Source organism: Siniperca chuatsi, linkage group LG5, assembly GCF_020085105.1.
Source record: "Siniperca chuatsi isolate FFG_IHB_CAS linkage group LG5, ASM2008510v1, whole genome shotgun sequence".
Lineage (NCBI taxonomy): Eukaryota > Metazoa > Chordata > Actinopteri > Centrarchiformes > Sinipercidae > Siniperca > Siniperca chuatsi.
The window spans coordinates 24926576-24941854 of NC_058046.1; the positions used below are offsets into that span (position 1 = coordinate 24926576).

At 38.3% G+C, this 15279-nt stretch overlaps 1 protein-coding gene across 4 annotated transcripts in view; it reads left to right on the forward strand.

Annotated features, from left to right (window-relative positions):
* The window catches only part of slc23a2 (solute carrier family 23 member 2), a 44425-nt gene that overhangs the window by 6227 nt on the left and 22919 nt on the right, over window positions 1-15279 (forward strand). The window contains exons 2-4 of one of the 4 annotated variants that reach the window (XM_044195025.1): window positions 9295-9343; window positions 11850-12079; window positions 14836-14931. In XM_044195025.1, coding sequence (XP_044050960.1) covers window positions 9295-9343; window positions 11850-12079; window positions 14836-14931 — 375 coding nt within the window. The remainder of the gene's footprint in view (window positions 1-9294; window positions 9344-11849; window positions 12080-14835; window positions 14932-15279) is intronic. The other 3 variants (XM_044195026.1, XM_044195023.1, XM_044195024.1) reach the window with 3 other exon arrangements.

Sequence of the window (15279 nt, forward strand, 5' to 3'; positions counted from 1 at the left end):
TTGCAGCCCTAGTTCCAAGCAAAGTGGAATTAAAAACCAGTAAAAAGTAGTTGCTGAAGTTTTTGTTTTACACGTGCAGAGTTGTGTCTAATGTAAAACAGTGGAACATCCTGGCCTCTACCCACCTCTCTTTGGCTTATCGGTGTGAATAAATGCCAAGATGTAGCAATAACATCCATCATTCTCTATTTTTAAAAAATAAAAAAAAATCTGTCCCTTACAGACAGTTAAATGTTGTAGCTTTTCCTCAGAGGCAGTTTTGAAAATACTGGAACGGAGCTTTGACCCGCATCATAAGTTTCACAAAAATGTAATCAGCAGCACGACAGATGATGGATGAACTGGTAGCAGCAGACTAAAGAGCATTTCTAATTGACTTGCCTACTGTATTCCCTCCTACTGGGTGTGGTCCCTTTTGAGGTCTTTGTCTACAGCCAAACTAAATTGTTGAATGCTGTTTACCAGGTTGTTTTTGTAAAGATCAATTAAAGTGTTCTGTACAGTTGCAAGTTTCAAGTTGGGGTGGTGTTTGTTTTTTTCCATTTTTGTCTTTATTGGCCAGATGATAAAATAGAGGCAGGCAGGAAACAAGAGGAGAGAGAGGTAAGACATGCAACAAAGGCTGGTATCGAACCGGGGACGTTGTGGGTATGTGGCACTCTCAGTTGCAAAGTTTTGAACTGAATACCTTCATTTTCGTCCAGTCATTACATTGGTGTTATAATTGTTAACATAGCTACATGTAGCTAACAACCTCCAATAAAGCATTGTTTAAGAAATAAACTTTTAAAAAATCACCAAAATTGCTTAAAAGCTGATCATGGACCACATCAGTGGATGCAGCTGTTATTGAATGACTGCTTTTAAAAGACCTATTCCTGTAATCTTTCAAAATGAAATTCTAAGTGAAGTAGAAAGGCTTGAGTGGATGCACTCAGCTTCTTAGGTTAAATCAAATCGATGTGAAACAACCACTAAGTTCACAAGTGGCTAGGACTGTAACTGTAATTTCATTATCGTTTAATTGCTCTGTCTATATAATGTCAGAAAATAGTGAAAACTGCCCATCGCAACTTTCCGGAGGCCAAGTTGACATGCTTAAATTCCTCTATTTGTCTAATCAACAAAAGCCAAAGATAATCAATTTAGAGTGATATAAAACAGAGAAAAGCAGATAATTCTCACATTTAAGAAGCTGATACCAGCATACTTTGTCACTACAAAAATGACTGAAATGAATCTATTATCAAAATAGTTGATAAACAGTCCATAGCCCAAAAATATTTAATTTAGTATCATAGGCTATTCATCTTTTGAAAAGCTATAACCAGTGATTTTTGGCATTTCTGCTTTAAAAAAAAAATGACAATGAAACGATTGAATGATTATCGAAATAGTTGCAGAATAATTTACTGTCTTTTGACTAATCAGTTAATCATTTCATCTCTACAAGTGGCATTTTCCTGTCAGCACAGTTGCTGACTGTCCACACATGAGTCATGTTTCCTTGGTCACTCAGGAAATACTATAGATTTACTGACTGCCCACTCGTTCTGTGTGTGCTGCTCACAACAGTAAAGTCTGTTCATCTGTTAAATCTGACCTGGCCTTCATTCATAAGGTCAGCTTCCGTGTACAGGCAGATAATGTTTTACATGTAGAGCGCAAGCATGTGACCTTGTTGCATGTTGAAAATGTCATGTACATTGATCTCTATCCTCTCCTGGCTCTGGTATCAGGTCTGTGTTGAGGAGCCTCACCCAGTGATGCAGTCTTCAGATGACTCCTTATCTCTCTCAGCCTTACTTGTTTTGTTTGTACCAACACGCTTCAGGGTGTGTGTTTCTGGGTGGTTGTGGTGATTCTGCTGCAGAGTTGGGTGTGTTTGTTTTTTGTTTTTTTAAGTATGATGAAATATTGAAAATTATACTTTTGAGCTGAAACAATTAATCAATTAGCTGATTGGCAGAAAATGTATCTGCAACTATTTTAATGATTGACTGTAAAGATTTTATGGTTTTCTTAGTCTTCCAGTTCCAGCTTTAAATGTTTTCAAAACCCAACCTGAATCTGCAGAATGTAGAGCTGTAACGATTAGTCAATTTATTGATAGTCATAACGTTAATCGGCTACTAATTTGATAATCCAACAATTGTTTTACTAAGCAAAAATAACAAACATTCTCTGGATGCAGCTTCTCCAATGTGAGTTTTTGCTGTTTTTGTCTGTTTTTATATCATTGTTAACTGAATATCTGGACTGTTGGTCAGACAAAACATCAAAATTTTCTGACATTTTATAGATGAAACTATTTTTTTTAATCTTTTTTGAAAAAATAATCAGCAGATTGGTTGATAATGAAAATAATCGTTAGTTGCAGCTCTAGCAGTATGTATGGGAAAATGGACCCGAAGTTGCAGATCTCCTCTATATACTGTAATATCTTACCTATATTGCACAGACAGCCTCTAACCTGTTTCACTGTGGTAATGGAGTACAATCACAACATTTTCTCTGTGATGACCCACATTTAATGTAATTGAGTAACTTTGTTTGCTGTAAAAACAGTTAGTGTCTAACAGTGTCTGCTTTAATGTCTCAGGTCAGGCATTTTTAGCTGATCATTATGAAACTGTTAAGGGGCTGAATAAAGGTAATTTGTCTCCACAGTTACTGTACAAGCAAATTAAACTGGTTGCCCCATTGTGAGCAACAGCAGGAGTCTGGCTTGGGTAGGCTTAAAGGATTTCATCAACTTCAAGCAACAATGGATACCTTTTTAGTGTAAAATATCCCTGCTGGGCTTGATGGAAAAATGCCTGAGGCTGTGGGTGGTGGGACAACCTATAAGAGCCGTGTACAGTTACAGTACAGGGCTACTTTGTCTGAGAACAAATGTGAGAAACTATTTTTTTGTATCTAACCTTCAACGCCTATTCATGTGCTACTGATAGCATGCTGTGTAGGTGTTGCTTTGAGAATGGGGTGGAAATGCAGTTAAAGGCTGAATGTCTCTGTTCCCCCTGATCTAAATGTAACTGTCTTTCCTAATGCTTTGGTTACTTAAACTGAGAAATGTGTTTGTACAGCACAGCATGGGAGTCCAACTGCTGTTAAACTGTACCAAAGAAAGCACAATTATTTTGGCTTTAGACCAGCTACATTATTAATAAAGGCCACAGCAAAGTTCAAGTAAATTTTTGTCTGGACGTTGATTTCCCATACTATAATAAACTCGTTAGTCAGTATAAAATCTTATTTGTTCTTTCTTTTCAGTTATATCATCACAACTCCTGCTGTTGTCTCTGCCAACTTTTTCTTTCTGTTACTGCCTCCATCAAGCCTTTTGCCAAACTTCCACCTGTGTCTTACAAATACAGTACAAATGAATAGCTGGCTTTATACAACAATGTTCTCCTTTTTAAATGAAGATACTGTCCCCGATGTGTGCTTTTCCATGCTGAAAAGTTGGGAACAGATCTGGTTTGGGGATCTGAAAATCCCCAAACCAGACCATCGTTATTCTTCTGTGTGTTTAATCGAGATGTATGTGTGTGTGTGTGGATAAATAAAGTTGTTGAATTGATTTAATTCATTGACAAAAATAAATAGGCTAAATAAATAGATGGACAAATACTGCAACAGAGCAGATCAGTTTGGTAAAACAGTAGTAAATTACAAATAAAATAAATATACTGTACCCAGCCATAGGAATAAGATAAATGCAAGAAATTCCAACCAATGGGATATGGATGAAAATTGATAATGTTCAGCTGTTACAAAAACGAAGGGTTTAAGAGACTACTGATTCAAGCCTAAGCTGAAAATGGTCCTATTTTTTTTAGTTTTAGTCTTACAGCGTTACAGCCATTCTACCTCTTTTTGATCAACACGAGTAAAGACTTAATTTTTCAGTTGTCAAGGTGTATGTACTGTAATAAACAGTAGACAAAAACATTCAGTTTACGTGGCTCATTCAAATCAGCAAACTGCTCAGATGACATAATGGAGTTACAAAACCAGAACAGCTCACACATGTCCACATGCTTTTTTGTCTGCTGGTTGCATGAGTCAGCAAGTAAATTCTGTGGTCTCTCTTGTGAGTTGTGTAAAGGATGTCTTGCTAAGACGTTTGATTGTTTGTGTGACTGATATCACCGTTTAATTTGATGTCTACAACAAATGAGTGCATGTGTGCACTAGGGGTGGGCAACATGACCTAAAATTTATGTCACGGTATTTTTGTTTTATGACTATTATATCACGGTATTACAAAATATAAAAGGGATACTCCGAAAAACATGATTCTACCTCTTTTCACTGTATTGTCAATGTAAGGGAACATATCTTAAGAAAGAGAGAAAATTATTAAACAAATGGATGCATTTATTGGCTCCTATTTGGCAGAAAACCCAAAGTATATTCTATTGCAGTACAGTATATCACAGTACAATAGTGAGTGTTCCACGGGGAATGTCTATCAAGTACATTTACATACAGCAGCAACAGACACACATGCAGCAGCACTTGTGATCTTCCTCTGTCACCAGATTTGTCACACTTTTGCAAACAAATTACTGGCGATTTTCAAGTCGTATCTCATATCTACTGCAGCGAATATGATTGCATAAGTGAGCACTACATCACAGCCACCAATGAAAAAAGAAATTTAATCTGCTGTTAGGTGAATTCAACTCATGCACGCATACAGGAACCAGTTACTTGGAAAATCATTCAGGACATAACACTGGTGAGAGCAGAGGGGGCTTTCGTGTAACAACAAAGCCAGCTGAGCTGGCCTAGTGTTGCAGTATGAAGTTCCACAAAAAGCAACAAGAAAAAGTTTCCCACATCTAGCCTACTACCTTGGTTATTTAATTGGCTTCAAATGAGGCATAACGTTCACACAATTTCTCATGACTGTTCTTTAATATTACAGCATTAGTCCAACATCGTCCCAGCCTGTGGGAGTACAATAGATGCTACCACATTAGCCCTGCAACATGCTAACACCAAGTTCAACAGGCTAACCTGCAAAATAAACAGCAAAGCAACATAAAAATGGTCGGTGTCGATCCATCCTTGAGCTTCAGTTTTGAAGCGAATCCTGCTTTGTACTGGCCCTCGTTGACAAAGCAGTCCAAAGTAAAATGGTTAACTTAGTGCACACATAAGAGTTTTCCAGTTGTGGGGACATTTCCATCAAAAATCCAGTTAATCCACTGGGTCTTTGCTTCCTCGGATGGTGGGAGTAGATGTAGACTTTAGTGTTGGTTTTTGCAGCCAACAGCGGAGAAGTTGGCAAGCTTTGCTCGAGGGCTGCACAATTAATCCAAATATTATCGAAATCGCAATATATGAGAAAAGAGTTAAGTCCACTGAGAATAGCATACTAACTTCCACACCAAGTGCTCAAGCTGTAAAGATTGACAATTACACCTTGAGGTGGACAGCCAGTCCAGCCTTTTACTTCAAAAGTTTACAAACTTTTTTTTATAAACAGTGTCAAAGCTCTTGTCAATCAGATTTATTTGTCTTTCTACTATCGTGTGAGTGAGTGTAAGTGCAGTATCCAAATCACAGAAGCTGCAATTTTTTGATAAAATGAATGACAAAACAGCATTATAATGAAGTAGTGTAGTGCTGCAGAGATGCTCTGTCCTACAAATCTTCTCCAGATGTAAGAAAGCATGTTTGTTTGGTAGAGACCCCAACAAATGTCACATCATCATGAATTTAATTGTTTTTTCAAGTGAAAATGAAAATTGTGATGCAAAAATGATCGTTCCCACTAATCGTGAATCATAACGCAACCGTACCATCTGTCAAAATAATCTCAATATGATTGTTTTTACCATATCGTGCAGCCCTACTTTGCTCCTAACGTTACTTTCCACATCTTCGTGTTACCAGAGTTGACGTTAGCAAGGAAAATGGCAGCCACAGCAAAGCACATTAGTTTTAATATGCTAAAACATTTATCACGGTAATGACAGTATTTCAAAATCCAGTCGTGGCAGAATGTGACACCGGTGACGAAACCAGTATACCGCCCACCCCTACTGTGCGCATGTATCTGAAGTAGCCACTTGACTTGTGTGGTGGAAATTGAAAAAAATAGTCATTACTTTAGACCAGAATAGGTAATCATGTGACGTAAAGGGCCAGGTGTCTGTAGGTTTATGTTCCAACCACAAACCTCACCAGGTGATTTCATTGTTTAGTTCCTCTTTTCTTTTTAAAGGTGTTCTGATGGTTTAAACACAAATTATATGTTTCTGAAAATCCCTTCAGAAAGGGTGACATATCACAAATACAGCATCTAGATTTAGACTGAGAGACTGCAGCTAAAACCAGTAATGTTTTAAAAGCTGGTGTGGAGAAGGCCTTCATATCTCTTAGGAACTAACTCACTAATTGACAGCCTACAGGGAATGCTATATACGCCTCCTAAATAAACATTTCAAACAAAAAGAAATAAGGATTAAGAATCAATAAAAGTAGCCAAAGTAATCAACTACAATAAATAGTATCTCAAACTAAAATGAATAGTAATAAACTGTATATATGCAGATTACAGTCCAGTATGTAACATTTAGAAATGGACTATAAGGGCATCATAGTTGCTGATTTAATTTCCAGTCAATTATCTAAACAATTAATCAACTTCAGCTCTTAATACTAGAGCCACAACAACCAAAAAGGAGTCAAATTGCAGACACCTGAGACAATACATCAATACCTAACAAAATTATTCCTTAAATGAGACAAACAATATATCAGGGCCGACAGAATGGGACCAGGTAATGTGAGAATAAATTGCTTGAATGTTTCACAATGAACGGCCACGTGACACGTAACAGTTCAACACTGCAAAGTTTTGGCCAGGTTCTATCCTTTTAATTAATACACCTGCCAATCACAATTAAAAGTCGTTTCATAACTGCTGGGAAACAGTTTGAACCAGGAAATCAGGATATAAACCAAAGTAAAGAAATGTTTACCTGCATTCCACAGAAGCCCGCTCCAACGTGATTGGTCAATACTACCAACATCTTGTTCCTTGCCTACAGATTCTGCATTCATATGCAGAATCTGTTTATAGAAATTAGTTGTAGCCTTAGAATTAAGATGCTGTTGTTTCATATTGTGAATTTGATTGAAAAGTTGCATTTTCTGCTGACAGTGGGTGGGAATTCAACACTTTTTTTCCTGAAAAAAATCCACAAATTAATGAGTTTTCATGACCCCAGATATTTATTCTTTACGGACACTGAAACTCTCTGTCAAAGACAATACTCATACATTAGTCTAAACCAGCTACAGGGTTAAAATAGTCCAGAATGTATGACTGAACTACAGACGAGCATTTGGATGGGATGGAGTTTATACACACACACTCACGTATATCCACACTGAAACACATATTTGGCGCTAGAGAAGAAACCGCCAACACAAACATGTGGTGAAGTCCTCCTCCGGTGGAATCCCACACAACACTGCACAAGCCTGAACAGGATCCACAGATCAGATTACCATGGTTATAGATCAAGGCAGTAACTCTGTCCACCAGCCTGCATATTCTGGGATGCATTAAAATTACCCCCAGCAGTTGCCTTTGTTCCTCCTCGCTCTCTGTTTTCTTTAGTGCTTTTCCTATTACTTCTCCTTTCTTGGATACGCTCTATTACACACACACACTTTCTCTGCTTTTATCTTTTTATATGTTCTAAAAAGTTATTCTGTGTTTATGAAACTGCGGATTTTCCCTGTTACATAATCACATAAACTCAGTTTCAGTTCTCGTTTCTCTTGCTCCAGTTCCCTGTGTCTCTCTTGTTTTCTCTTTGGCTGTCTGGTGTGTGTGTGTGTGTGTGTGTGTGTTGACTGATTCCTAGTCAACACCAACAGACAGAAAACACAGGGATGAGGAGACTGTTTCTGTCTCGTGGGCAACAGTGGAAAAGGGCATTTGAGGATGTCATGCTACAGTAGCATGGCTCTTCTGGTGTTGGCACATGCCTCATCAGACTTTAAATCACCCAGAGGCTGCTGGGATACTTTCTGTTGCACTCCACATCTCACAACTGACTCACAGTAGTGACAGAGCCTCAGGCTGGGCAGCACTGAGGTCAGTTATGTGCTCTGCTTTTCATGTGCCGTGTGCAGTACTCAAATTATTTTCTAATGATTTTTGTCATCATGTGGCATTATTAAAAGATAATTCTGGGTTTTTATGACGTGGGTCTTATTTTTGTAGTTTTGGCCATCATTTGTATAGATTTATGATAACATTGTACTGAATGTTAATATTTGGAAACAAAATCGCTAAAAATTATCCAATCGCCAAATTATCTAAACCAGTATATTTGGTGGTAAATCCAGAAGCCAGCGAAATTTTGGTAATAAGAAGAATGATGACCAAAACTATAAGAATAACACCTAATTGTAATAAAGCAAAATGATTCCTTATAAAGGAGTGCATCTTAAGCATTTTTACCCTCCCAGACAGAATAACATGCAATCACACAACTTGCACATGCCTTTTGTCTGTGTATAAATTGAAAATAATTTAATATTTTGCGTAACTCAGAGGAAATTAATGTTGTTGTTTTTTAATCAACAGTTCCTCTTAACATTAGGCAGTAGCTTAAAAAGATGTCTGGTTGGTTAAACAAAGCTTTACGTTTTATGTATTTATGAATTTGTTACTTCAGTTAAAGAAATTGTAAAGTTCGTTTAACATCCTCAACCGCAGCTGGCTCCACGCTCTTCTTTTAAAACTTATTAAAGGCTCTTTTTCCAAATATTAGCATGTTAATCATTACTGGGAAAGTGGTTTGACTGTGGCATTACAAACAATAATGCAATGCTCATCTGTAATGCAACTGTTTTCTATATGAGGTTTACCTACACCTGCCACCTGTGACAAGGGCTGGCTTCTTTTCTTTCTTTTTTTTGCCTCTAATTCTTCCTAAAATTACTCACACCCTCTATAGGTGGAAGAGTGAATTGTAACACAATTCACCCTTGCTGCCTTCCTAAAGCCATATTTCACCTGGGAATCTGAATTAGAATCAACACATCAGTCACACTATACACTATCTTTTGCTTGTGATTAAATGCTGTCTGTCAAATTAACTTATGTCTCACCTCCTCCTCCTCTTCCTCCTTATCCTTAACCCTTCTGCCTCTCTCCTCTCTGCCTCCTTCCCCATCTCTTCTCTTTCCTCTCTCCCTCTCTCCTCCTCCTGCCTCCTCCTTCCCCCCCTCTCTCTTGCCCCTTCCACACAGATGCTCCCAGCCGCCCAGCTTGACAGGAGTGATGGGATGTGTCAACTAGGTATTACACCTATCCCAACATTTTTACACTGCAAGCAGGGAGACTGGCTGGGTAGGAAAGGATATTTTGGAATAAAATAAGAACTCTGGAAAAGAGAATATAACATAGAAGAAAGGTGGCGTCAAGGTAAAGTACAGGTGACGCCAGGTAGGCATCTTCTGACAGTAGAGAAGACAGTTAACATCTGTTCCATGTATGTCATGGTTATGTGCAATTGTAATATCAAATCTATTTTGTGGAATTTCACAAAATAGATTTGATAGAAGCCATTAGTTTCAGTAAAGATATCTGCACTTAGTCTGTTTTTTAGGGCTTAACAATTTTAAAGAATATATCTAATTGCGATATTTATAATAATGTAAGTATTTGCGGGGCAGCATCATTGCCTTTTTAGTAACTTTTTAATTCAAAGGCACAAATAAAAATAGAGCAAATCATCAGAGTATGAAAAGCAAAGGATTTCACACTCCTAACATCACCCTCCAGACCAGTCAATCAATCATTAACAATACGGGCAACTGAAATAATCAAAAGATTCAGGTTAGCAAAATAGCCTTGCTAGCATCAGAGCACTATTGTTTGTTTATGTCACCACATGAATCATATTCATGCAAGTTTAGATCTGCTCAACATCTACGCCCATCCCTCAGTTTGAGAACCACTGCTCCAGACACACATATAATAAGAGATGGGAAGCAAAGAAGCAGACATATACAGTATATAGTTAATTAGTTATACTGCTGTAATACAAAAACAATGTTAATTTTTTTATCAGAAACTACAGAGTTGGTTTGGTAACTTGGTTTCTAAGTAATAAATTAAATGGCCTTTTAAATAAACAGCGTTGCATCGGAGTCCAGGGGGACAAAGGAAACGGGATCCTGGCTTTAGTTCACTCTTCACCCAAGACTATTTTGGAGGCTTGCTTAGGTCAACATTTGTAAGGTATTACTTCAGTGACCCCTTATTATTTTGTGTTGCAACACTTCTTCTCGAATGAACCTGTCAGTCGACCCTGATGATCAAGCACAGTAAAGGTGTGTGATGCAGTTTCATTTACAGTGGGACGTTGTTTGTGAACTGGCTAATGCAACTGTCTTAATGAGCCTCAACAAGACCAAAGCAGTGCAATTCTTAAATTTGAAAACATAGTGTGAAAATCCTTACAGTACAGTGGTGGTGGAGATGTCACATGAGATATCATGTTTGTCTGATGCCCAAAGCTCGATTCATCCCTTGTGTGGCTGTCTTTATTCTTTTCACATATTGTATGCATTGATTTAATCAGGAAGTCCCTTTTGAGATCAAGCTCTCTTTAGAACTGAGATCGAAATATCATCATACACATACACTGATTTTTAAAATGGTCACAAATATTATTGATAATATGAGAAAGTACAACAAGTCCCTCAGAGGAATGAGTTTCTCTAATTTGACTTTCAGTACATTTCTTCAAAAAGTCTTAATTTAGCATTAAGTGCTGTCAATGTAGAATTTTTAAAATAGTTTGATTCCACTTCTACATATATGAAGGGAAATGTTTGAGTAATTTCGGTTCAGAGAAAAGCAGATGCAGGAACATCTGAGGGCAAACTGACATTTCTCTCTCTGCCTCCTGCACCTTTTTCATCATCTCTTAACTCTGATCATCCTGTTCCTGCTCTCTGTCAAACACGTGTCCATGTTTTACTTTTTCTTTTTTCTTCCCCCCCCATCTCCTTGCATAATCGCGGGCCTCTATGTATTTGCCTTCTCCTCTCTTCTTGTGTCTATCACACAGCGACCTGTTGGCAACATGGATTATTAAGTGTAGAAATTGTTCACCCAAAGGCAACTTATTATTTCTCAATTAATCTATTGGTTATTTGTTAACAATTGGTGTAGGGCTCATTATTTTCTTGATTATTCGGTTAATTGTTTTGGTCTCTAAAATTTCAGAAAATAGTTTTAAAAAATGGCCATTATAGTTTCTTAAAGGCCAAGGTGACATCTTCAGATTGTTAGTTTTGCCTGACTAATGGTCCAAAACCCAAAGATATTGGGTTTACTATCACATAAGATGAAGAAAATGAGAAAATCCTCGCAATTGAGAATGTAGAACCAGTTCCTTCTTGGCAATTTCGCTTGAAAAATTACTAGATTGTTTAATCACCTAGTCAAGTTACCAGTGCCAAAACCAATGTCTTAAATGTTTGGCAACCAAAAACAGACCTACAGCTGCCAAAATAGACCTCAAATGTTTTGATATGAAACAGAGAAAAGGAAGCAAATCTGGGCATTTGTAAAGCTACAGCCAGCTGTTGATTTCTCTTTTTACTCTGACAAATTCTTTGTCCAGAATAGAGATAAGAGATAAGTCAAGTTTCTAATTAAGAAGTACAGCCTGGCAGCCTCTCAGGCTCTTTGATGAGATCAGACCTTCACAATGAAGTAAGGATATTAGAACCCTAAAATGTATAAATTAAGATATTAATCTCTTTGTTTATCTGTCTTTGGTTTTTCTAAGCAGGTGAGGCAGTCCTGGACGATGTAATCGGACTAAAGGATTCATCTGCAGTGTTCACATCGGAGCGAGACAGAGGAGGGACCAAGAAAGAGGAGGAGGAGGAGGAGGACATTGAAGACACAAGGATGGGCGTGGGGAAGAATACTACCTCCAAGACGATGGACAGCAGCAGTGAAGGAGGAAAATATGAAGATGAGAGCAAACATAGCGCAGATTTCTACCCTATTCCGGTACGTGACTGTGTTTAATGGCCTTTTCTACAGTTAATAAATGTTTCTAGATACAACACCACAGATGCATCATAAACATGCCTAAGGCCAGCTCACATAATGAACAAAGACAGGGTTTGGTTAACATCCACGCAGCCTTATAATTACTATCCTCTTCCTCCCTCCTTGACACGCACATTCAGATTTAGCATTGCTTTTTGCTTGGAATGTGTTTGTGTAAGCCAACAGCCCAGGTACACACACAAACTGTATTCTTCATGGCCAGTTGGTGCATGCTGCTGCCGCCGTCGCTTAGTTCGTCCATTTCCTTTGTTTGTCCTTTTGGAACCAGGCCAGAGCTTCATGTAGGTCAAAAGGCAAAATGACAACTTGCTTAGCCTGCTGCCACCGAGACCTGACCCGGGTTAAGCGACGGAAAGTGGATGAATGGACTTTTACTTTAATGGAGTATTTAGATTTTATTCTACTTTATACTTGTACTCCACTGCATCAAAGAAGGAAATATTGTACTCTTTACTCTTTAGCTAACGAGCCACAGATTTTCCTCAGCAGTTGGTGGAGATCAAAAAGGAGCCATTAGCCAGTGAACTTACATTTATCTGGTGTCCAGAAACACAACGCTAAATGAATGTTAATCAATCAATCAAACTTTATTTCTATAGCACCTTCCAACAACCGAAGTTGAACCAAAGTGCTGTACAACATTAAAAACAAGATAAAAAATAATAATGATAATAACAAATAATAATAAAAGTACAAATAGGTTAGCAGAGCACATTACAACATTAAGATAAACAGAAGTGTCACAGGGCCACTAAGTGTTAAAAGCTATTCTAAATAAGTGGGTTTTAAGTTTGGCTTTGAACAAAGGCAGGTCAGTGATGGAAGGTAAGTCAATGGGCAGAGAGTTCCAGAGTTTCGGACCGGCCACTGCAAAAGAACGGTCGCCCCACTGTTTGCACCAGGACCGGATGTCCTCCAGCAGATGTTGCCCAGCAGATCGTAGAGCTCTGCTGGGGCGGTGAGGGCTCAAAATGTTAATGGTGCTGTCTGCTGGATGTGTTGATAGGCAACTGTTAACACATTCACCATATCAACTTTATAAGTTGATAATGTCAGTGTTGTATTTACAGCTTGTTTCCAATACCAGTTCAGTGTTCCTTGAGCTGGAAATATGATTCAAGCCTAAAGTTTCCTTTGCACTTTTTTTGTCCCATTGAGGCCTGGTGAGGAGATGTTTATGTCCCTGTATAACCCTGAAGTTATAGACATTCATCTCTTACATTTTACAAATTCCTTTTACGAATGCAGACTCTGCTGCTCAGTGTTTAATCTGTGGGTGCTCAGCATGTAGACACAGCAGAGTATGTTTACACGTGGGAAACGCATGAGTACATTCAAAGGTCTGTCCTCTCCCTGAGGTTTTTCTCTGAAAGGATCGCTCTGCTGTAAAAATCACTTTGTAACCATGCAGTAAAGACAGTGGTGGCAGCTGATTGATGTGCGTGTTTGCATACTTTTATCTCACTGCATGTTGTCCCCCAGGCATGGAAACATTCAAAAGTATATCATCTTTAAATTGAATTTTTAATGTTTAATCTTCCTCGCAGTGTGTTTCTTTTTATAATGACCCTCCCTTTGTTGATTAACATGACACGGATACATTCAGGACATATACAGGAAAAGGACACACACACTTGCACAAGTACTCAGTGGAAATTTGTTTTTACGGCTAGTTTGCATATTGTAGGAAATAGGGCTGGGCGATGTATATCGAATATATTTGAATGTTAATTAATGTGCGATATACCAGATGACCATATTGTCATATTCGAGTTTTCAGTGTTTCCGCTGGTCGCCATTGAGGGGTAGTTACATTACTTTAGTCAGTCAGAAAGTGTGTAGATAAGCTCAGGTTGCAGCATAATAGTTAGTGAAAGGCTGTGTGTTGTGTTTGCTAGCACAGAAAATAAATAAAAAGTCCCTTATGGCTGACTAAAGTAACATAAGGGAAAGGCTCACTTTCACACCACCACCGCTGGTTACCCACAAGGCCACCTTCCTTAAAGAGGAAGGCTCAGCCAGTAACGCAGGTGCAGTTGTGGAGTGTGCTAACCAGAGGTGGAAGAAGTATTCAGGTCCATTACTTAAGCAAAAGTACTAATACCAACCCCACTGTGAAAATACTCCACTCCAAGTAAAAGTTCTGCAAGTACTCTCTGCGTAGTGAAATGGTCCCTGTCAGTGTTTTACTACTATATATGATATTTCTGGATTAATATTACTGCTGCATTAATGTGTATGTTGCATTTTACTGCTGTAGATGTTTAAGGTAGAGCTAATTTGAACTGCTTTATATACTGGTGGGTAGTTTAATCTACAGCAATGTATCATATTCTACAAGATCATCATATATTTGCACTGTTTGAGAATATATATCGTATATTGCGGCACAGGCTAAAAATATTGAGATATTATTTATAAGCCCCCCACCCCCCCACCACCACCTTTACCTTACATTTCTGTTTTCACACCGTGTATTATGTCGACACGCACTCGCACAAACTTGCACACTCCTTCACTTCTGTCTCTTCGTGTGGCTTTTGTGGCCGGCCAACAATGTGTCAAAACTGTGTGCGTCATCCTCAATCTGCTGTCTGGGCTGGCATGCTTTGGTAAACTGTAATTTAGATTGCCTTATGAAAGGAAAAAGGGCAACATTAAAATTGTGTGTGTGTGTGTGTGTGTGCGCTTAGGTGGTGGTAAACGGAGTGAGCGGTGCCAGTGGAGACCAGGATACTGAGAACACAGAGCTGATGGCCATCTACACTAAAGATCAAGGAGCAGAAAAGGTAACTCGGGAGGAAAAATGGAGAAGTGAAACAAAAACCTCATGTAATCCAAAGTGCTAGTTTACTCCCACATAAGCCTCTATTTAAACAGACTGACACATAGTCACATGGTTCAGAAAGCTTACTCATAATCACTTGTAATTACAGTCAAAATCTCAGCTTCAGTGACTTTTCTTTTCTTCCCTCACCTTTCCCCTACATTTATTAAAGCTGTAATCTTTACGATTTTAGTCCTAGTAAATTTGGTGGCACACGTGGTTACCGTAGTAACAACAAATGTGGTTTCATACTACAGCAAAGATAGCAACTGGTGTATCAGTTTACAGTGAAACCAAATAAACTCACAAC